We start from the raw sequence: 24,095 nt of genomic DNA, 5'->3' as shown, positions 1-24,095 counted from the left end.
CCATTTCATAGCATCTACGCATTTGTAGGAGTTCTACTTTCCTTTTCTAAAGAAAGTGTCAAAACTTTCCAGCTAACCTTGGTAGAGAGCCCCCAGTCAGTGTGCAGAAGAATACTTCCTTATTGAGCACCCACCATGGACCATACTGTGTTCAGGTGCTAATGATCCAACAGTGATCAGAATAACAGTTGCTGAAAAATGGGTTCTTGGTGTACGCTGCAGGAAAGAATTCAAGGCCGCACCAAATAAGCCAAGCAAGTAGTGGATTTATTAAAGAAGCACAGAACACTCTCTAGAAGGTGAGAGCAGGCAGCTGCCTGGAAGAACAAAGAGGCTTAGGAACTGATTACTTCTAAAATGAGGGTGTGAAATATTCAAGACTGACAGGTGGCCGTATAGGCATTCCTAGGTGGGTCGTTGCTGACCACTCCTTACTGTCAGGAAGAAAGATTGTTGTGCTTATTTGGCTCTTGTCGGAACTGCCATGGCAGCATAGGGGGTAGAGATTTTCCCTAACCGCAATGCTAATAATATAACCCATTATAATTAGCTCAAGTTCACCTTGTGGGCAAGATGGTGTCCTGGATCTGTTCTCAGTCACCAAAATCTACTTCTGGCTGGTCTGGTAGCTGCACTTTTTCTTAAGGATGATCTCATCTCCTCCCTCCTTGGTCTCCCTTTACCTCCTCCTTCCGTTCCTCCTCTCTCCCCACCGCCCTGTTCTTTCTGCCTATGGTAACATAACAACCTGGTTTATAAGGTGCTTTCCTTCTGGAGCCATAAAAGAGTTGCTACTTTGATAAAGCAAATGGATGTAGTTAAGGAAGACATCCAAAAAATCATAATCTCTTATTCCACAATCCAAGGTGCCTTTACTAAAAAGAGAACCTTGAGAAAAGGTTCAAAGTACCTTCGACATTGGAAGAGGTGCACTTTTTTAAAGTTTTGCTAAGGTTCTACACCAGACATTTTGGTCCCCAGTCATATCCCCTTGTCCTACCCATGGCAACAAAATAATCTCCGACAAAGCAATTTTTAAAATACATCACATCTATGTTCTATGGCTTCTTTATTTTTAACAAGGCTTTCGGTTTGTTTTTTTGTTTTTGTTTTTGAGTCAGAGGAGAATAGTTTACACACAATTCTTGATTACTTGTGGCTCTTGGGATTACCAATAGAGTGAAAACGGTGAAGACCACAGGAGGATGTTCCCCAGTGATTATACCAACAATACCTTTACAAGTATTCTCACTCGTAAGCAAATAGACTGGTGACTCACTGTACCTTGTCCCACCCTCTGACAGTGGTGCTGGGAGGCTCAGAACTAGCCCCCACTCCCAGCAGGAAGACACACAGCAGGAAAACTGAATGCAATCTGCCCTGGGGATGGGGGCCTGGTGGTGATAAGTTTGCAACTGAAAGCCTCAGTGCCTCTTTTGTCTTCAGCATCAAAATCAATCTTAATTTTGAGCCTTGTGGGATTTTGTTGTAATTATTGGAAATTTAGCAAATAATTACTTTGGAATGATAAAGCAAATGCCTAGTATAAATATGAGGCCTACGTTACTTTACAAATTATCTAGAGTGCCTCTTAAAACCATTAAAAAGTAATTCTGAAATCTTAGTCATAGTCACCCAAAGATTTCTTCCCCCTACTGCTAGAACGTTTCTGCTATAAAGCAGGGATAGCTACTGATGGATTATTACAAGAATAATGCGAAGCTGTTTATGTTCTTAAAAATAAAAATAGTACACAGCCCTCATTTTTATTTTTTGTTTGTTTGCTTGTTTTTGTAGCCCCAAAAGCATTTCCCTGCTAATACTACTCCAGCTGTGGAGTTACTCTGAATAGTGTTGAAATCCTCAACACTTCTACATGCTGGATTCTTCACAGGATAGACAGGACTCCCTAAGCTAATGACTGCCTACAGCAGGAGGGCCTTAGGCTCTGCAAGGAACCTTCTTGTGGTTATTGTAGCTGACACCACCAATGCCCTCTAGTATATTCATGGGCAGAGGAAACACGATGGTGGAATTCTTCTCTGTGGCTACGGTAGTTAAGGTTTGCAGGTAACGCAGTTGGAGGGCTATGGGGGACTCAGCCAGCACCATGGAAGCTGATTTCAAAGATTTAGAAGCATTCAGTTCTCCTTCTGCTGCAAGGACCTAAAACGACAGAAATAAAAGAGTTTAGAAATAAAAGTTTGCAACTGCAATGAGTGCTTTTTTTCCCCAGTTGCGTACTGGTATCTCTCTCTCAGTCCCCACCTGGCCACACTTGTTTCATCTACTCACCTCATTGGCAAGGGTAAAAGTTTCTAATCCTAATGTGATTAGAGAAATTTGGGGAGGGTGCAGGAAGCTGGAGATATTTTACAAACTGTGAGTGCCTAGATTTCATTTTCAAATAAAATAAAAGCACTGTCTTTTACCCAAATGAACACAGGGTCACCCACCCTAGTAAGGCTCTTGAATCACTTTGGAGCCTTACCTTCAGCTGCATTAGTTTTCAGAGAAGTCTGGCTTTTTCCTGTCAACTTTGCTTATCATAGGAGAGGTTTTTATTTCATTCTGTTGCCAACTTAGTCTCATTCTTATAACATAAGAATTGTTTCCAGTTCTCTCCACTCTTGATTACAAACTGCAGCAAGTGCCAGTCTGATAACACTCATTGGAAATCTCACCACTCTTCCCATTCTCAGACAGTGCAAGAGTGACTTGGAATTTGGCTGCCCCATCTGTGGGCACTCAACAGCCATGTGAGAAAGCACCCTCCTATCTGTCATGGCCAGGTCCACTGCTTGGAAGCTGCCAGGGCTCAGCAGATAAGCCAGACAGGTAAGGAAAGAGGGCAGAGGAAACCTTCACTGGCTCACAAGTAAGATTCCAAACAGGATACAAGGCTTCTAATCTTAACTGGTTTCTGATACTTCGGGAAACCCACTCACACAGACATGAAGTCTATAGATCCGACAGATGCAAGAACACTGGAGGCCAGAGTGCACTTACATTTTGTAATTTTAACCTGGAGTATATTTAATCTGGCCCCCCCACCCCCTTTTATCCAGTACCCTTAACATGGTAGAACAATGATGCTCAAAGTGCAGGCACTGAGTTGGCTATGTGAGAATCACCAGCTTTATAAAAATTCAGGTTCCTGGGACCACCCAAGACTGCCACACAGAGTCTGAGATGAGGTCTGGGAACTGCCGTTTGCTTATTCAGTTCTCTCTGGGAGACTAATGGGAGCCGCCTTGCTAAGCCACTGAGCGCCTGGTTGAGTGCACTCTTGACACAGACATGTTACGAGCTTCCTCAAAGTACACTAAGCTCCTAATTACCTTCTAATTCAAGGGGAAATTCTCAGTCAAACCTGAGAAAAATAAACCCTTTTCTTACCAAAGGAACTGAGCGAGCCTGATCTGCCATTCAAGTTCTATCCTTCTGCTCCAAGACTAGATGGCTCACCCTCCCGTGTCAGCACAGTAGCCCTTACCCTGGCCCTGGCTTCCCGGGTGGCCTCAGCCTCTGCTGCCATGGACCTCTGCAACTGCACAGGAATCCGGACATCTTTGATTTCCACCCGGGCCACCTGGATCCCCCACATCTCGGTGGCATCGTCAAGTAAAGTCTGTTTCCAAATCAAAAGAAAGAACATTGATCAGGAGACTGGTGATGGGATGTATGTTTCTGAGATATGTTTTATATTTGCAAGATAAAGTCCTCTAGTTTTTTTCCTTTTGCATTGACAGTATTTGAAGTGAGACACTTTAGGAAGGGAATAGGAGTTAGCATCCTTACTGCTCACTTCCTGGAATTGAAGTGACTCCCAGGAAGGATTCAGGACGGAAACCTGATGGTGTCCCAGCAGGATCCACCCCAAAACCATCCCTAATGAAGTATATTCTATCCACCTAGATTTGAGCAAATATCCCAAATTCGCTTGTCACTGACATCAAGCATGCAACAATGAATGGGCACACCTGGATTTTGTCTTGGCTCTGTCATTTGCAGCTGTGAATCATTGGGCCAGCTACTTAACCTGATTCTCAGTTTTCTCACTTTTAAAACTGGTTTCCTTTCAGGATTGTCATGAAGTTTGGAGATAATACATGTACAATAACTACAGTGCCTACAAATGACTCAATAAATATTATTATTGGGTCTTTTTGAGATATTATTTGTCTTGCTCTGTTCAACCTCTGTCCATTGGCCAGTTTTAAACAGGTAGCAAGGCATGATTTTTAGAGCAGAAGCAGCCCAAAGTCAGAGATATTCTTGTCCTTCGTAAAATTTTAAAACCATTGGAGATATCTTGCTGGTTATCCTGGAGGGGGAAGGATGAGAAAGAATACCTTGAGAAGTAGTGAGATCAGATGGGTAGTTCCAAAAGGGAGGGGCAAATATCTGTGCTACAGACTGGAAGTTACCCTTGCCTTTCCATGATCCCTGCAGAACCCAACACGGCAAAACCTCACAAGAAACCAATGACCTGACTGTGGTCAGGGAAAAACCTGAGTTATCAAAAGCATGAGGTTCTGGAGTGTGCAAGAGGTGGGACGGATACCTGCGACATCTTCATCAATATTATCATTATGATTATTAACATTATTATTGACATTGGTAGCATGACATAAGATTTTCCCAGGATGACAGGCCTGTCCTAGCTCAACTGAATCATCTTCTAACTTTCACACGCCAATGAAATGTAGGCATACGTGGGATACCTGAGAAATGCAGGTACCTCTTCTGGAGTAATCTAAGAATAAATCTGGTCTCTAACCTTTTCAGAAACGGTTAAAGTGAACAATGTTAATCCATGATTTTGAATTCCAAAGGAAATAGATATGGTGACTGATTTCAACAGTTCCCTCCTCCCACTCAGATATTGAAATCTATACCTTTTGTTTACAAAAAAAAAAAAAAAATTACAAACAGAAGCCTATCTATTTAGATCAGTTGTGTGTGTGTATTTGTGTGTGTGTTTACATGGGGAGGAAGGCGGGCGCTTTGAACTCATGGTATTTGATAGTGACTGAAAATGTAAATGAATGAGCTAAAGACACAGGTTATTAGTTCTCAGTGTCTCTACCTGGATGCTATGGGCGATCTCTTCTCGGCCAGCTAAGACTTGGGACAAGGTCCGTGTCCCTAAGACGTTCCTCAGAGTGGTCTGAGCCAGCAGAAACGTGGCTTGGTGGACATCGTGGACATTAGCCACTGCCGAGACAGCACTATAGATTCTGTAATACACAACCCCATCCACCTGTGTGGTCACAGAGTCTCTGGTGAGGATCTGGAGAGAAGAACAGGGGAATTACATATTCGTGACTTTCACAATGATCCCCAAAATGTCGGCAAGCCTCCCTCCACAAGAGTTAACGACAAGTTAGGCCAGCAGTCCACCCAAAATCTGTCCTGGCTTGAACGGAATAACATCGTACTTGATAACAAAAGTATTTCACCTGTGTGGTCTGTACCTAACCCTGTAAGATCATCTTAGAGAAGTTTACACCCATGGGGAGAGGCCCTTGATTTGCCATGGTGAGAATAGGTACTTCCATTTTAAAATGTCCTAGCAGAACCCTTCTACCTTCAAAACAGAGGTAAACACTTGCTTCCCTATAACTGCCATCTTTTTGGTTTTCAGTGTATCAGACTTGATGAACAGCAGTGCTTCTTAGAAAACATAGATGGCACCAGAGACCGTGTTCTATGTTCAAATAAATAAAAATCAATTCAGCTTTATATAGAAGCTCTGCAGTAATCATTCTGAATAATGTGATAGATGTTTTGCAGCAAATAAGAGAGATTTGTGGATGCACCATGGGAGCAGACCTAGAACTCACTTCTCCCATCTGGAACTGTCTATTATGGAGCCAGAAAAGACTCATGATAAGTCACTAAGCATCTCAAACTCTCTTATGAGTGAGGCTAAATTCTAAAGCAAGGACTGCGGTTCCCTCCAGTGGCATGGAGACATCATTGCTGGGCCTTGATTGAGTTTCCTGGACCAGAGAGAAGAAAATTAATATTTACTAATAAATGTTGATTTTCTATATTCTTATCACCTTTGCCCTCCTACACCATAGGTCCCACTCACATTTTCTTTCCTTTTCCTAGATCATTTTGGTTATCAAAGGGTTACATTATTATTAATAGTTCTGTTTCTCTTTCTTGTTGCCCAGGTACATTTGTTGTTCATTTATTTGCAGTACTTCAAGAATTGAAAAGAATTATTTGAAATCCAAATGCAGGCGGGCCCTGTGCAGTGTCTGCTCTTTTCCCACTCTCACTCTACTTTGTTGCATTCAAAAACACAAAACATTTTAAAGCAGAGATAAGTAATGTAAATATTACTAAAAAAAATTCTGAGAAGGTGATGGAAGGAATAATATAACCAACTATTCCCTTCCACCAAATGAAATCCAGCTCCTTCATACAATGATTTATCACTCTTTAAAGTATCTGCTCTGTCATTTAGCATCCCAGCTCCTCTGCCAACTGGATCCCTTCTCTCTCTTCTCTTGAGCTTTCTCCCACCTAAGTCTTCTAGCAATTCAACTCTTGAACTTGGCTTCATTCTCATTTGGCAAAACAAAACCCAGTAGTTTCAGGAGCTACCTCAGGGTCCTCAAGCAGGTCTCTGGGAATTTAGTTCATCCTCCCCTTATAGTTTAAAAACATATTGTAAAATTTCAACTGTTCACGGAACAGGGATGATATAGCTTTTATTTCTAACAACATATCTTTAACCAGTATTACCTCTTGTGGAGGAATGTTGCAAGTAACAGTCCGGAGATCAACTTTGACAAACACATCAGTGCAGGGCAGGACCAGTATTAAACCTATGAAAAAGAAAATATGGTTTTAAATTTCATCTTATTGAAAATAACTACAACAAATTGTCTCCTAGCTCTATGGTACATTATTTTCGTGGGATAAAAAATGTTTCCCAGATGATGCTCAATAGGTACACCCATAACTACGGGGAAAATTATTTCCTCCTATCAGTCTATGACTAAAGAAAAGTGGTTCCTGGGGGCAGCCGGTTAGCTCAGTTGGTTAGAGCGCGTGCTCTTAACAAGTTTGCCAGCTGGATTCCCACATGGGCCGTGAGCTGCGCCCTCCATAAGAAGATTGAAGACAACGACTTGAGCTGAGCTGGCTGAGCTGCCAGTGGGTGGCCGGATGGCTCAGGTGCTCTTCAAAACAAGGTTTGTGCTGTTTACAACAACGTTGCCAATTTGATTCCCACATGGGATGGTGGGCTACGCCCCATGTAGCTAGACTGAAAACGGCGACTGGACTTGGAGCTGAACTGCGCCCTCCACAACTAGATTGGTGGGCAACAACTTGACTAGGAGCTGATGGGTCCTGTAAAAGACACCCTGTTACCCAATACAATTGTTTAGAAAAAGAAAGAAAGAAGGAAAGAAAGAAAGAAAGAAAGAAAGAAAGAAAGAAAGAAAGAAAGAAAGAAAGAAAGAAAGAAAGAAAGAAAGGAAAGAAAAGAAAAATGGTTTCTGAGGAATTAAAATTCTTTGGTAAGAAACTAAAGATCCCTGACATTTAATTTTTAGATTTTATTTTTAAAACACTCAATCTACTTCTAGCCAAGTGTTGAATTCAACAATTTTAAAGGATATTTTAGAAAGTGGTTTCGCTATATTAAAGGTTATCTGTATAAAATATTCAGATAATAAAATGTTGACCTTGAATGTCAGTGACTGTCAACATTCTCATTCATCTTCAAAGGAACATTAGAATTAAAAGCTTCCCAGGATCTCAGAGCCTCTAAAACCAATGTATTGCAGAATTTACAGTTTTCTTTTTTTAACCTTGTGGTTGAGAGCCTGCGCTCCAACCAACTGAGCCATCCGGGAGGCAGCTCAGCTCAAGGTGCTGTGTTCAATCTTAGTTGCAGGGGGCACTGCCCACCATCCCTTGCGGGACTCGAGGAATTGAACTGGCAACCTTCTGCTTGAGAGCCCACTGGCCCATGTGGGAATCGAACCAGCAGCCTTTGGAGTTAGGAACATGGAGCTCTAACCACCTGCGCCACCGGGCCGGCCCTACAGTTTTCTTCATAGCCATGCATAGTTCAAATACAATGGCACTCAACAACTGTAAACACTTTGACTTCTCTCTAAATTGTGAGATATTTGAACTGGGGCTGGGTGGGGGAAGGATGGGACTAACAAAACTCCTCTGAGGATACTATGATTTCTTAACATTACCCTGGTGAATGTTCTCTACAACAAGAATTATAAAGATTAGAACCACGGGCATTTTAGCTAGATGGAAAAAACAATCCATTTCCACTTACCAAAAAGATTTTGTACTACTGGGGGTTTTTCGTTTTGTTGTTGTTGTTGTTGTTGTTGTTTTTCTTTTTGGGTTTTTTTTTGCCCTGTGTTTTTCTGCATTGATTGAGATGAGCATATGGGTTTTCTCCTTTGTCGTGATAAGATGATCAGTATCATAGTTTTTTAATTCTTTTTTTTTTGGGGGGGGGAAGGGGACTTTATTGGGGAACAGTGTGTACTTCCAGGACTTTTTCCAAGTCAAGTTGCTGTCCTTTCAATCTTAGTTGTGGAGGGTGCAGCTCAGCTCCAGGTCCAGTTGCCATTGTTAGTTGCAGGGGACGCAGCCCACCATCCCTTGCGGGAGCTGAACTGGCAACCTTGTGGTTGACAGGACTCACTCCAACCAACTGAATCCTCCGGGAGCTCAGCGGCAGCTCAGCTCAAGGTGTCATGTTCAATCTTAATTGCAGGGGGCAGAGCCCACCATCCCTTGCGGGAGTCGAAGAGTTGAACTGGCAACCTTGTTGTTGAGAGCCTGAGCTCCAACCAACCGAGCCATCTGGCACTGGCCAATGTGGGAATTGAAACGGCACCCTTCGGCATTAGGAGCATGGAGCTCCAATCGCCTGAGCCACCGGGCCGGCCTGTACTACTGTTTTTGTTTTCAAAGAAGAAACAAGCTTTTAGGTTGAGTACCATGTAAAGGGTTGGTAGCATCAGCAGAAAACGCTGCTAAAGTGCTTTCTTTCTTTTGGTCTCTAATCCTTTCTGAGACCTATGGTTAAGGATAACTGCCTAATTTACATCCTTTTTTGGTGCCACTGGTTAAGATCATGGCCTTAGAACAAGAGAGTTAAGCCCCAGCTCTACCACTTATTACCTGGGAACATTCACTTAACTTTTCCGAGTTTCAATTACCTAATATCTATAAGATGATGGTGAAGATTAAGCATGATTCAACATGAAATGAAATAAAGTATTAAACACAGTGCCAGGTAAGTATTAAGTGCTTAAGTAGTGCCAGCTCTTGTTATTAATAATTGTATTATTAAAGAATGACTTAGAATTTACAAAAGTGGAGAGCTTTTCCATTAGCAATTTGGCTAGTGTCCCTCTGGCTCTTATGTCATTCTGAAGTAACTCATTAGCCCCAGAGACATGTATGACGAGAGTAGTTATCCTGGGACATTTAATGATGAAATCTTCTGGGAAAATTCATTTGCAAGTGATACACTTTTCTCTAGAGTCCTCTTGATTATGGCTCTTCTACCTCTCTCAAATCCAATTTTATTCTAATTTATAATCTTGGCCCCAACAGATGCAACATGATTAGGAAGGGGTTAACCATATCTGTTATACCTCAGCTGGATGATTCTAACACTTCTGTTTTCACAAACCATAAGAACATCCATAATAAGTAATTCTTGCCCTCTTTCTTTTAGGTCTTTTATGAAATTGGACAAGTAGGGTAATACTACTTGCAATGGCCAACCCTCCTTAACAATTTCTCCTTTTGAAGTTTCTCATAATTTTTTTATGTAAGATATCTGAGTGCCTACCATGGTACATGGCCAAATAAGAAAGTTCCTGCCCCCAGAGATCATACAGTCCAGTAGGAGAGAGAATGATTTTACTCAAATACATCACAATAGGAGACAGAAAACAAATATTATTAGAGAAGTAGAATGAATAAACATTCTTTATCATGTGTCTTCTAAGATGCTACTTATGAGCCTCTCCTCTCAAGAATATTAGAATTTACCATATGAAATTACTATTTTTGTAAGTCAAAAAATAAATATTAGCAATTTCATATGGTTCAGCTAAATACAAAGGGTTCCAAAAAAATGTATACACATTTTAAGAAAGTAAAAATACTATTAAAAATGAAATACTCAATATGTACTGATAACAAAAGCATGCAAGTCACATTTGACTTCTGCAATTACAAGAGGTGCTCAAAGTGATTACCATTAATTCGCAGACACTTCTGATTATAGTGAACTACTGCTTGAGCAATGTTGACCAAAGTGTCCACTTATATACATTTTTTGGCACCTTCAGTATACACCAAGAGGTTATGAGTGTTAAATCAATAATTTATTTCTAGGGAATTTTAGTACCTGATACCCTACTCCCTCTCCCCACCCCTCAAAATCCCATCTTTTTACAGCGTGAACAGTTTGGAACATTTTTCATTTTAAGGTTGTAGAGAAAGGATGGAAATAAATACTACATTTGACAAAAGCAGTTGTACAATGACTTCCAGCTCTATGTTTCTATTAATCTTCTTGCCAGGAAAGGAAATTACTTTTTACTTTTCCATTAACTCATTTCAAACAGTGAGAGTAAAAAGCCAGCTCCTTAAATATTCTCCCTGAGTAACTTTGTCATCTACCTCCGCCATTTACTCCCTCCTCTCATTCTTCTCTCACTCTCTTAGTGGCCCTGGTAAAGTAACAACTAGCCAATGTCACCAGAGTTACTCTTTGCTCACATTAACTGAAACTCTCAGAGGGAGTGTCTCCCTCTGACAGGAAACATGTCCAAATTTCCACTCTCAAACTAGCGGTCAGTGGTCACTCCCATTAACTTACATAATAGGACAACATCCTTCAATTGTACAAAAGGCAAGAGCTCCAGCTTCCTGTGGTTTTCCTTTGCCTCTCAATAGTTGCTGTCAGGGAAAATATTGGTGACAGTAGTAATAGTATTAGGTGTCATACCTGGCCCTTTGGCTTTGTCAGCTTGGATGCGTCCCAGTCGGAATATGACAGCACGTTCATACTCCTTAATGATCTAAGAGATTAAGGGAGAGCATTTAGTCTTAATGGTTCATCAGCTCATATAGAGAGCCCGACTCATTTCCCAGGGTATTTACCTTCAAGCACATCCATACAGAGACAGGGAAGGTAATAATCATCAACAGGAAAGAAAGGGAAAACAGGATCCAGCCACAAACACCAAGATGTTTACTGCTGATGCCTAGGAAATGAGAAGGGAGCAAGCCTGTGACTGAGGTGGTTCTTAGAAATGGCATCCAAGTGTGTAGGTGAGGAAACTACCCAGAGATCTAGCTAAGCCTGATGGGACTGAGGAAGCAACCTAAACCCACGCACACCCGTGAATTCAGTAAACATGCACACACACATGCACGCATGCACACACACACACACACACACACATACACACAATATTCATTCAAGTTTTTTTTTTTGTTAGTTGATAGATTCTTTTATTAACAATCAAAAAACATCACACCTACAAAAAAAACTTCACATTTACAATAGGAAAATAAATGTTTCTTTAATGAATAAGTGAAAACTATCCAGAACCTCCTTATAGGATTTTAAATATGTATTATGCACATCTTAGAAGACAGGACATTACCTTGCTGGACCATTAGGGTATCACTGAAAATTAGAGACAGTGACTTACAATAGTTACCCAATAGCTTTCCCAAACAGCACTAACCCTGAAATTAAAACAGGAAATAAAATTTGTATTTATACCTAGTCTTAGATATGATTCACAACACACATCAATCTTAATTTTATGATTTTGATGTTACTTTTATAAAGATACTCAAAAGAAATTAAAATCTCAACTTAAGATACTGAATTTGAGGTGTGCAATAAAATTGTAATTTCTCAACAGCAAAGTTTAATTATCCCACAACAGTTCAAGGAACAGATACTATTTTACAGACAGTGTTTGTTTTGTGTCCTGTTCTCCTGCAGCATGAATCATGCTAAGGTTTGTGAAGCACATCTAGACTAGAGCAGGCACTGCTGATTCGGTCACAAATATCCTTCTTGAGTGAATAATCCTTTTCTTTTCAGCAGAAACGGCTATTTCACCTTTTCTGTTTCTTTTCTATTATGAAAAACAGGACTACACAGAGTCTTGGTCTCGTTTTTCACTGGATGATTAAAATCTGTAGTCTAAATTATGTTAGTCTCTTAAACATCTATGCAACAGGGAGGAAAAAGCAAAACCATCGTGAAGACAGTGTGCTTTCCCTCATTCCCTCAACATAAAGCCAATGCAAAAATGGCGCCCCATACAGCTTAATAAGTCAAAAAGTTTTATATAACTCAATAGTCTCTGCATATCTTTGTCAGTTCCGTACAAACCATGTTCTAGCAGACTACTTGTATTCAAAAGCCCATTTTTCAAAAAGGTCCTACTTTTCTGGGTGGTTTATTTAAAGAATTCACTGCGTTGTGTATAAATACGTAGACATATATCCTATACATGTAAGCAGTAATCACACGACTTCTATCTGCCCTTCATGAAAGTTATCTTAATGTGGCATACAGACAACCACAGTCTCTTAAGTGTTTTCAGTCCATAAGCATAAACACACACACACATACACACACACACATACACACACACACACAATTATCAGTCTCATCAACACTCTTGCAATTCAGAAATCCTAAATGTTTTTCTAATTGAATTCTAAAAGAAAAGTGCCTTGAATTAAAAATTTTTGAAACTTCAGTTTTCACTATTGAAACTTCTATGTTACTCTATTTTTCCAGGAAAATAAAGTGGGGGAAAATTAAAAATAAACATAATAAACTTGGGAAAACATCCTGTTACTAAATACGTTTAAGGAAAAAAAACCCATATAGAGAAAATATTCCAATAGAAGGTAAAACCTACGTGGGTTGCTCAACACAGCATTATTTGTAATAAACAATTAGAAACAAATGTAATATTCAGTAACAGAACCATAAATTAGGAAATGCCCAATTGACAAAATATTACACAGCCATTAAAGACATGAGGAAGATGCTGAAACATGGACCACACAACGCTGAACCAAATGCAAGAACGTTCTATGCGACATGGAAACAGCTGCATTTACAAAAAAACAGGCACATAATCTAACATGCTGTGTCACTGTATTATGGGTATTGTTTCCCCTTTATTGAAAAAAAAAACACTCAACAATATAAAGCTCCTATAGTGACTGTACATTTTCTAAGAGAAAAGCATCAAATGGGTAGAATAACAAAAACAAGTCTTTGAAAACAAATGTCCCTGTGGAGGTGCACAGCTGACTGCATCCAGGAACCACTGTGCCTCTCATTACTGGGAAGGCAGCGCCTGACCAGGCCGGGTGCTCCTGAAAGGGCTGCTCAGAACAGGCCTGAAAGAAGGGGGCAGGTGTCTGGCCAGTGGTGTGTGGCCTCATTCCTATCATTGATTTCATCACTTGGTCCAAATTTATCCATTTTGAGTACTTACACAACACACATGTCTATGTTTGAGAACAAAATTCCACATCAAAGTCGTTATATTTCTTCCGACAAAAAAATTCAGCTGCACAATGATTTCCTTCTCATAATAAAACAATTTTCTCAATTAGCAATTAAATTATATTTTTAAAATGACAAATGGTGTTAATGTTGTGCAACAAATGACAGCAAATAATTAAAGAGCACTGGGTGATATCTACTAGAAGTAATCCTGAACAGAGGATTACTTACAAAAAGAGAAATTTCAGTAGAAAACTGAATATCCCTTGAAGAATAAATTTAATATTTTATTATTAAACAAATGGGGCAAAAGACTAACTTTCTGTAAACGCAATAGAACAGGATTAGAAAGGCTTCCCTAGACGCCCCAACAGCCTAGGGATGCAATATTGTTGATGGCTTTGTGATGACACTCCTAACCTCTGAGGTACTTTAGCTCTCTGAAGAAAAGGTTCAATCAAAAGACTAAATCATACAAAGCATTGAATATTTTCGAACAGTTGTTCAATAACAAAATTTTCAAACAAGAAATTTTTCATAGCACTAAATTATCAAATATTTGAATAAGATACATTCAGAACTCTACCATAGAGCAGATTGCGGTATATCACGGGTATTTGCGGTACTCTGCCCTGCAAAAAAGCCGTCGTAAAGAGCTTTAGGTACTCAGTGTAGTGCTCATGTTTTACTTTTTTGCAAACCAGGGGTCTTTCAGTTACATTCTCTCAGTTGATTACATTCCAAATAGCTCTTAGATAACCAGGTCTGACATTCTTATAGTGGAGGTAATAAGCACGTTGCCGCACATCAATCCCCAGCAGTGGAAGAAGACCTGCTGTTCTCGCAGGAGATGCTGGTTAGGACAAGCAGTAATCTGTTCGCCTCCCGGCTCCTTAAGGAAACCAAGCCAACCCCAACCTGAGCCTGGACGCAAGCAGGTACAGTGGTCAGCTTCTTAAATTGGGCGAAGGAACCGAAGTCACGTTTGATGACTTCCAGCAATCCCCCTTGGGGTTCCCCACCGCCATTAGGGCTCAGGTTTGTCCAGAAAATGCTATGATTGCTATGGCCTCCACCTTTGACCCTTAGCGCAGGCTAGAGAGCTCTCTGGGTTGTAACGTCCCGCTTGTCCAGCGCCTCCCGGTACTTCTCGGTGCTCTCAGGTTGTTCACACAGGCCGCGTGCTGCTTGCTGTGGTGCAGTTGCGTGACCTGAGCTCCAGGGGCGCCATAGTCCTATGGCAAGTCGGGGAGTCTGCGCTTCTGCCTGCAGCCCAGAGACCCCAAAGCTGGCACCAGCTTCGGGCTCATACTGAGCACCGCCTGGCACAATGGTGACGGTGACACCACCTGGAGTAAACCGGCGACTCGGGCTGTGCCGCATGGACGCCACTTCCCGCCTCATTCAGGTTTTTAGGTTAAAATTGACTTGCCCCTTCCAAGAAAAGACTCTCAACAATCAATAATAATAATTACCGTTACATTTATATAGCACTGCCACTCTTGATTACTCTCAAAACACACAAAATAGTGTTACCCAGAGTGTGACCCATCATCTACCCACATCGGAATCATCAGGATGTCATTTTAAAAGGCAGATTCCTGAGCCTCACAATCTTCAGGTGCCCCCTAGCTACTCCACGGTAGATAGGTAAGGAGTAGTATCTCCAAAGAGAGACCATATGTCACATGAAAAACACTCTGAAGAGTTCTTGGGTATGAGCTCCTAGGAGAGCTCCCTTCCTTACCAACGCTGTGGCCTCAGGTAAGCCACTCAATGTTTCTGAGACTCCATTTCCACAGCTGTGTGATGGGGGTAGAAGTTACTGACCTTAAAGGCTTTGATGAGAATTAAATGACGTTATTTTTATATGGCACCTGGCCCATACATGAATATCTACATTAGTAAATGTATGTTACCACTGTTATTCCAGTTTACAGTTTGATGGATATTACAGAGACTTATCAGACATTGATATTTGACATTTCTGACTTTTCATGGAATTTTGCTACATTGGCTCAGTGTGTTGGATGTCTTTTTTCTAATAATACACTATGATAACGGGCATTTTGGCTTCATGAATATTGCCTGGCAATAAGATAGGACTAAGTTCAAATCATACTTCAACCACCTAAAACTTTGTAGCTTTAATCATATCAGTTACATAATTCTCAGGTCTTAGAATTGTTTGTAAAACATACCCTTTTACTTTAGAATTCGTTATATTCACTATTTCACCTTTTTAATCCTCATTTCTTCTTGTTTTCTTCTGCTTGACAGCCACCCTCACCCTCACCCCGACACTTCTCCAGCTGATTGAGTTCTCCACCCAGCACTAGAGCTAGTTATATTTCTTGAGTCTCTCCAGCCAGATGATCCCACAAACACCTTATGCTGTCTCAGTTAATGCCTTAACCATCCACACTACTGTCCAGGTTAGAGATACAGGTCATCATTGCCCCTTCCTATTCACTAAGTCTGATACCACCTGAAATCCCTCCTCACCCATCCATTTTATTGGTACTCACACATAGGTGCCCGAATCATACATTTATGAATATTTAGGAGGGTTCTAGGATTTTTTTCTTATAAACAATGCTGTGACGAATGCTTTTAATGTGTGTTTTTGTGCTCTTGGGTCGGATAAATTCCTGACAGTGGAAGTGTTAGGTCAGAGATTGGTACTTATAGTTTTGGCAGATTGTAAGTGCCCTTCAAAGAGTACCGACCAACCTACACTCTCTTCAACAGCACCCTGTGACACTGTGCCAATTGCCACAAGCCCTGCACTCACGAGATATTTTCTGTGTTCTCAGTTGTCACATTCTGAGATGAAACATGTTTTACATACATATTTGGTATTATAAACTTTTGTGTGCAAATGTCCTATTATAGTCTCTAAATGCACATAGCATACTAAATACACATATCATACTCAATAAAAATAAGGCTTTCCTACATATTGCCAAAGTTTAAATTCCTAAAATATCACCTTCCAAAGCCTTGGACCACAGTGAGGTGGATCATAATCGTTATGCAAGATGAAGTGGGGCTGTACGCGTGGTGGTCGGCTTCCCTGCAGGGCTCCCTGCAGGGCCTGTGAGCCACAGCTCCAGCGGTAGCACAAAGAGCCAAACTCCCAGCCAGCCTTTGCCCTTCTCCACACCTCCCACAGTTAAAACCAGCATGCTGTGCTGAGAAGAGGATCTGAGGATTACAATTCTGAGAGGATGTTCTGGGATTGTATTACAAAAGATCTTCAGAACTCTCCCATATTTCCGTTACTTCAACAAGGCTCCTGCCAGAGCCTTCCCTTGAGGCTGAGGGGAAAATGGAAGGAAAGGGGGCCATGCAATCTCTCTGTTAGCCACTAAGCCCTGAGTACATCTAATCATCTCCTGCTTTATCCAAATCCATAGATGTCTATTTTCTGTGGGTAAATGTCATAATACCATAAAGCTGTCATCAAGTGCTTACTTCCTGGTAGAAAACTAGATTTTGCCACCACAACAAATTTTCCCTGATTTCTCATTCATACATTTAACAAATATTGTTCCAGTTATAGGCCAGACACTGTGCTCAAGCTGGGGATACAAAGGAGAAGAAGATGGGCAACTTCCCCGAAAGAGCTCATGTCTAGCAGGGAAAGAGACAATAGGACCAGCTGTTATAATAGCGTCCGTGCTCTATTGCACTTCCTTCTGAGACATGTACAGCTGGCAAAATAAGTATAGATTTCCCTCTGTATGTGGCTGGAACAAGGACAACAGAATGTATAGTCAACGTCTTTCCTTAGTCTGCAAAGAGAAAGGTAGAGCCCAGCACTGCTGACACTGGGGAGAAGGACCCTGGGACTTCAGTTGGAAGGACTTGGGAGATAACCAAGGCCAACCCTTCATTTTGCAGCCAGAAACCTTCCTGGTTAGTGTTGTAATAATCATCTTAATCTCTCTTAAGTAAGGTGATACCCACAAGTTCTACAAACCGACAGTAATTTATGTCTACCTTTATTGACTTAGGCAGGGAGGCAAAACCAAGGTCACCTGTGGAGGCACGCCTCTGCGGCTTTGTTCCTGGCCCTTAGATACAGCACATAGCACCAGAGGAGACTTAAATACCTTTTAGGGCTAGGGGACAACGCAAGATTGACAACTTCTATGAGGCCAGGAAGTAGGGGGTAATATTCCAAATCACTCACTCTGCATTAGAAATGGAAATGAATTTTAGTAACTAAAAGAGGATGTGTGACTTGGTTGTTTATTTCTCAACTTTGGCTTGGTCAACAGTATTTCCATATTAATTAGATCAATACTACATACAATCCTTGCCCACAGATCTTTGTTACTATAAATCGTCATTTCCTCCCTAATGGTACTATACTCATTTCCTAAATAGACATTTAGGTACTATGGCATTGTTTAAAAACACCAAGACAGAACACATCAGGGAAATGAAAATCAAAACCACAATGAAATAATAATATACAGCTTCCAGAATGGTAAAGACTAACAATACCACATTTAACAAGGTTGCAGAGCAATTGGAGCTCTCTTGTATGCAAATAATACAATCACCTTGAAAAGTTATCTGAAAGTATCTACTAAACACACATTTACTTTCTGACTCAGTATTCAACTTCTAAGTAACACCTGAGAGAAAGGAGTTCTGATTACAGTGAAAAGTGTATTCAAGAACGTTCATTGCAATTTTATTCATAAAATCCAAGAAATGAAGAGCCACTCAAATCCATCAATTGAATATAGTCATGGTACACTCCGACTAAGGAATATTACTCAGAAAGAAAAAAGGTGAGGCTATTTTCATGTGCAAAATATAGATTAACCTCATAGACAAAATATTGGGCAAAATAAACCAGATACAAGAGTACATACTTTTTGACTCCATCTATAAGAGTACATACTGTATGATCTTACTTATATTGTATCGTTTTATTCAAGAGCAAGCAAAACTAACCTATTACATTTGAAGTCAGAATAGTAGCTGTCTCTAGGTAGTGGGGTTGTTAGGGTATTATCTGAGGAAGGAGAAGGGAGCATTTTGGAGGGCTGGAAATATCTTGATCTGGGTGGTGATTGCATAGACTTACACACATTGAGCCTATGGGAATACACAAAAGACCAACCAAATAAGGAAAGCAAAGTCTGTTTATTCAGAGCTTGCCATAGCAAGGGAGTCTGCCTCTGTCACTTACGTTTTGGCTGAGACTCAAAGGCAGACAGAGGAGTGGGACAAGCTTTAGAGTAGAAACAGTTAAGCCTAAGCCTTCAGGTGTGCCCTGACTTGGGGCTGTTGGCATGGGGAAGCTGTAGGCAGGCTAATTTGAAGGGAGGCATCCTATGTGATTGGTTAGGAGGTGCATATATGGCTCTCTTTAGTTGGTCCTAAGTTGGAAGTGGAGACAAAAAGTAGGAAAGTTGTCAGTGATTTATCAAGTCCTGGCCATTTTGCACTGATAGTTTCAGATGTTATTGTTTAGCTTCCTGAATTGTCACTATAGAGAACAATCTGGCTTCCCCCAAATCTAACTTATAGCAGGCTGGCTTGCTGGGCTGGTTATTATAGATAAGCACGTTGGTTTTCTGGCAGCCTGCTGCGGGTTGTAGATCAGAGTTCTCTTTTTATAACCAGTCCAGCCATTGTCTGTTTGTATATTCAGTCTCAAGCCAAACACTTAAGACTTGCGCACTTTATTGTATGTATCTCATACCTCAATAAATTATTCAAATAAAGAACAGAGGATATAAGGCCAGGCCAGTATTGAGGATGGAAAACTCACTGCTAGCTCTGCATTCCCAGAAAGAAGAGGGCAGAGAGAATTGAAAATCATCTGTAAAGCCAGCCTGTGGACAGATGGGAGACAATGCTGAACAGGGATGAAAAGCGAAGGCCCTGAGTCAGTTGGCCAGACATTCTAACTGAGACACCTCCTTTTGAAAGCTAGGTGACATCTCCTAAGTCACTTAACTGGCTAAAGGCATAGTTTTCTCCTCTGTTAGTACAGTATAATTAGATGTGAGGATTAAATAAATTACTCATACAGGAATGGTTAAAGCCATATCAGGAGGCCTTCTGGCAAAACGAGACACTGCCTAGGATTTTTCTAGGGATGTATTTTGGTCAAGATAGTTTTAATACTTCTCTCACTTTGACTAAGCATTAAACAGATTTTTCCTGACTCTAGGCTCCTGATTTCCCTTTACTTAGAGCGTTTTCTTTAGAACCATTATCATTGTAAATTTTTCAAAAAAAATTTTTCCATTGCCCCTTGGAGCTACAAATCATTTTAAAAGCTTTTGCCAGTTTTACAATGCAGGACTATCTTTTCAAGGACCTGGGATCCATTCTTTTGAAATGTAATCATCAAAGAAGATGGCACCTCTATCTTCCAGAATTTGTGGGCTGGTAGAAGCCTAACTTCAGCAGGCAACTTGCTTTTAGTTGTATAAATACTCCCTGTTACAAAGATATGAGGAGTTCACTAATAAGCACAGATGGCCTATGACCACCCCCTAAGGTCCTCCAGTACTTGTCCACTAACTTACCCTAGCCTTGAAAACCCTACACCGCTTTGTTTCAATGAAGTTGGTTCAGAAGTCTGGCCTCCTTCCTCTATTGCAATAGTCTTAAGTAAAGTCTTTCTTGCCTGTGTAACTTTGCCTGATGTAATTTCTGATTTGATAATTTACATAGTATTTTGTAATAATATTATTATTAATGTTTTTCTCTTACCAGATACGATTCTAAATATCGCTTGTGGATATTCTGATCCATCTAGATGATGGCCCCTCGACATGTGCAAGAACTACATTTTCAAGGATAACATAAAGTAAAACCCTAACCCCTGAAGGTTTCTACCTCCTAAAGTAATCTGGTCACTGACTTCATAAGTTCTTTCAGATAACTTTTAGAACTTTAGAAGCAAGAAACAGAGATACCACATCTTTGGTGCAAAACTACTACATCAGAGCTCGATGATGTTCTTACCATGATAGCTAGTCCTCTGACTACAAAATTCCATAATCCTAAGAGTTTTCCGAACCGTCAGATTTACATCTCAACTATAGAAGGGTGTTTGTGCTTAGTAGCTGCATGAACTTTACTACACATTTATACTGAGGTTTTTTTTACCATTTGATCATTTTTAGAAATATTTAAGATATGTCTTGAAATAGAATGTTCAAAAAGATGTAAAAACAATGCTTTTAATACCTTGCATCCCCCACTTTAGCTTAAGAATTTAAGCACTGACAACACAATTAAAGCCCCCTTGTGTGCCCCTCCTCATGACACCCGTCCCCGCCCCCCACACCCTCAGAGGTATCTTGCCTGGCAGCCTCTTTATGATAAATTCCACTGAGTTTCCACCCCCATCAACCAAATGCGAGATCAACTCCCAAGCCAGAGACCAGGCTTGACACATGCACAAGTGAATGGTGCACTGAATGCTTTGAACTACCAAGAAAGATGCTCAGCCATATAATAGATGTATTGATCTGTTTGAAGTTTCTTGCCTGGAAATAATGATTCATCAGAGAAATTCTGTTTGCGTTCAAGAGAGTCTTTAACCTGAGAACCATATGTCCTTGCATTTTCTCCTTCATATGTACTGCCTTACTGTATGCTCACCCCACAGCATTATGAGAAGACAATGAAGAGAAAGTTTTCCTTGCATTATTTTCTCTCCCCACTCTCCTTTTCTTGTCTGAAATAACAACACTACCAACAGCAACAAGTACAAATACTTTCTCCTTAAGATTTATGCCCAGACCTTCTTATAGGTTGTGTTTTTATAACAGTGGTAAATCAAAAACACCCTGAAAGTACAACATACAGGGATAATTAAGCAAACCATGATATAGCTACACAATATTATATAATGAATATTATTTTAAGTTTACAAAAACATGAGAAAATTACTATGGTATAATGTTAAAATAAAAAACAGTAGTATGCAAATTATATGGACAGTACAATCCCAATTAGTAAAAATATAGGCATAGAAAAAATATTGGAAGAAAATTAACCAGTGTCACAAGTGGTTTATTCTGACTGGTAGAAGCATGACTGGTTTATACTGTTCTGAGTTTTCTTAATTTTTGATACCTTTATAATTTTAAAAAGCAATTTTAAAATAAAAAAATAATCATGTCAAGTAAAAAAAAAAAAATTCCTTTGTGTTTCCAGAGCAGACCAGATGCTTCCCAAGGGAAAAATAAAAGGTGCATGGGAATGAAAATAATCACCTTCCCTGGGATGCAGTGTTAAAAATTCTTCCGTTTCTATTCACTTCCAATCCTGTGGCAATACACTCAGTAAAATAGAGTCTCAGCAAATTCCTGGTTCTTTCTCTAAGGAATCAAGGATTTTAAGCACCAACCATAAAACCTTAAGTGAAACCCTATGAGTAACATTATCTTCTCTCCTGTCTTTCGCTCTGAAATAGACACACATCTTGCATCAAGGAATAGTTTTCAGGAAACAAAGAATTGTTTAAAAAAACACACAAAAAAAACACTGTGCTGTTCAGCGTGTGGTGTCAGTCTGACCACCCCACCACTTCGGGAACATATTTGGACACAGAATCTCAAGTCCATCCCAGACCTAGTGTATCAGAACTTGTAAAGGTAAGGACAGGAATCCCCGTTTTAAAAAGCTTCCCAGGAAGATTCTTTTGCATATTAATATAAAAGGAACTTCAAAGATTTAGATGATCAAGATTCCAATTAACTTCACTTTAACTCTTAAAGAAAAAAAGACAGGGGTAGGAGAGAATGTCAAAGGCGAATAATGAGCAGTGGTGTGCTAGGAAATGTTTAACAACTAGAACTCTGGTGGGGGGAGCCCTAGCTTACAGCATTCTATAGATTCCGATGGATCCTTATGACATCACTGAACTTGGAGTTAGGAAGAGATGCACACCAGTGGCTTTCGAAAGCTGGTACAAGCCAGTTGTACAGTACTGCAGAGTCTCTTGCTGGAGGTGGTAACAAGGACTCCGTTAATCGTTTAATTCTCCAAACATCTGTGAGTGGAAATTTCTGCACAGAAAGAACTGAAGGATTGAATAATGTCTTGTGAAATGTATCCAAGATGGAGGAAGGCAAGAGCAAATTGAGCCAATAGGTCTCAGAAAACGACTGATACTGCAACTCTCATAAATTGCCAAAAGCATAGGAAACCAGAAGATGTAAAATGTGAGCCCCACTTCTGTTTGTTCTGTGACAGGGCAGATTTTTCATTATATTTAAAAAATCAAAACCAGGACACACCGTGAATACTTTTAAATATGTCTCTGGTAATACAGCTGCAATCATGCCATTTACCCAACTGATGTCTTAATCTGTTCAATGGAAGCTATGATGTCTCATGAAACTTCTTGTTTAAAAAGATAACACAGGGTACTGCTGAAGAGACCTCCCACTTGCTCTTCCAAATGATATTTACTCCCTAGTAATTACTTTCCTAGTGTTGCTAGGTCTACTCCAAGAGAAAAGTGTTTTTTCCCAGTTCAGGTAAATGTCTCTAGATGCATACTTTTCCTTTTACAAAGAGATGATGCCAAATGTGTTCTCTATTTCTAACTTATACTACGACTTATTTGGCAAGAAAAGGTATAGAGCACAGGTTAGGTCACACATACACGCGCACACGCACACACACACACACACACACACTCTCTTACGTCATCATCATCATTATCATCTTTATGGACTTTAAAACAAGTTTTTAAACTTTTCAACACTCAGTTTCCTCATTTGTAAAATGAAATTATAAGAAAATCTACCTCAGAATTATTGTAGGATTTAAAAATATAATGCAAGCAAAATGCTTGTGAATATAAAATAGCCGTTAGTATTCAAAGTAGTAGGTGGTGTTATGAGCTAAGCTTTATTTTCCTCGACTTCTCTCCATGTATCAAACATGATGTAGCTCAAACCAACTTTTCTTTTTAATCACAGCATCATAGGATGATATTTGGAAACGCGTAAATTTCAGCTTCTTCAACATATATTTGCTATTTAATGCAAAAAAAAATGAATGTGGAGATAAACACAAATTCTATCTAAAACTGAATTTTAAAAAAGCAAGTTATGGACTGCTGTACAAGAAGCAAATAAAACCACAATAAGCCATGAAGCCAAAATCCTAGGTTCTCAATGAAACTGATGCCAATCTCATATGTATTAATCTACTCCACACTTACACTGAACTCTCTACAACACCACAACTCCCTCTTTGCTTCATATACATAAAACAAGCTTAGGGCAGAAAAAGGGAACTTACCCACTAAGTTTTCTTTATCCTGCTTCTCAGGGGAGGATGCCCCAGGATCCATCTCATTCTTGAGAAGCTTCTATATTTGGCAAATTTTCATGGGTTTGGAGCCTGCACTCCAGGCAGCTATCCAAATGTGCTTGGGAGAGGGGAAGAGGAGAGATGAGAGACAATGGGAGCGAAAGAAGTTCCTCTTCTTTCCGGAGCACCCTAAGGA

The 24,095-nt window shown here is 40.1% G+C and overlaps 1 protein-coding gene and 1 pseudogene across 1 annotated transcript; both read right to left on the bottom strand.

The window, feature by feature from the left end:
* Positions 1 to 246: 246 nt before the first annotated feature.
* On the bottom strand, positions 247 to 24,044 carry STOML3 (stomatin like 3). Its single transcript, XM_019753544.2, has 7 exons — positions 23,888 to 24,044; positions 11,191 to 11,294; positions 11,036 to 11,108; positions 6,766 to 6,848; positions 5,093 to 5,296; positions 3,497 to 3,631; positions 247 to 2,166 (listed from the first exon to the last, which is right to left on the bottom strand). Exons 1-7 carry the CDS (start codon positions 23,937 to 23,939, stop codon positions 1,942 to 1,944), a joined length of 876 nt encoding a protein of 291 aa, XP_019609103.2. The 5' UTR covers positions 23,940 to 24,044; the 3' UTR covers positions 247 to 1,941.
* LOC109459224 (superoxide dismutase [Mn], mitochondrial) lies at positions 14,134 to 14,892 on the bottom strand (annotated as a pseudogene).
* Positions 24,045 to 24,095: the final 51 nt, after the last annotated feature.

Source organism: Rhinolophus sinicus, linkage group LG04, assembly GCF_036562045.2.
Source record: "Rhinolophus sinicus isolate RSC01 linkage group LG04, ASM3656204v1, whole genome shotgun sequence".
Classification (NCBI taxonomy): domain Eukaryota; kingdom Metazoa; phylum Chordata; class Mammalia; order Chiroptera; family Rhinolophidae; genus Rhinolophus; species Rhinolophus sinicus.
This window is presented reverse-complemented; position numbering and strand designations above follow the sequence as displayed.

What these genes read in the sequence shown, in the direction of transcription:
- STOML3 (XM_019753544.2), bottom strand. Translation starts at nt 23,939, where the DNA reads ATGGATCCTGGGGCATCCTCCCCTGAGAAGCAGGATAAAGAAAACTTA. An exon ending in TGACAAAGCCAAAGGGCCAG is followed by an intron (nt 6,849 to 11,035) that starts GTATGACACCTA and finishes TCTTTTTCATAG; the next exon opens with GTTTAATACTGGTCCTGCCC. An exon ending in CCCGGGAAGCCAGGGCCAGG is followed by an intron (nt 2,167 to 3,496) that starts GTAAGGGCTACT and finishes CTGTCGTTTTAG; the next exon opens with GTCCTTGCAGCAGAAGGAGA.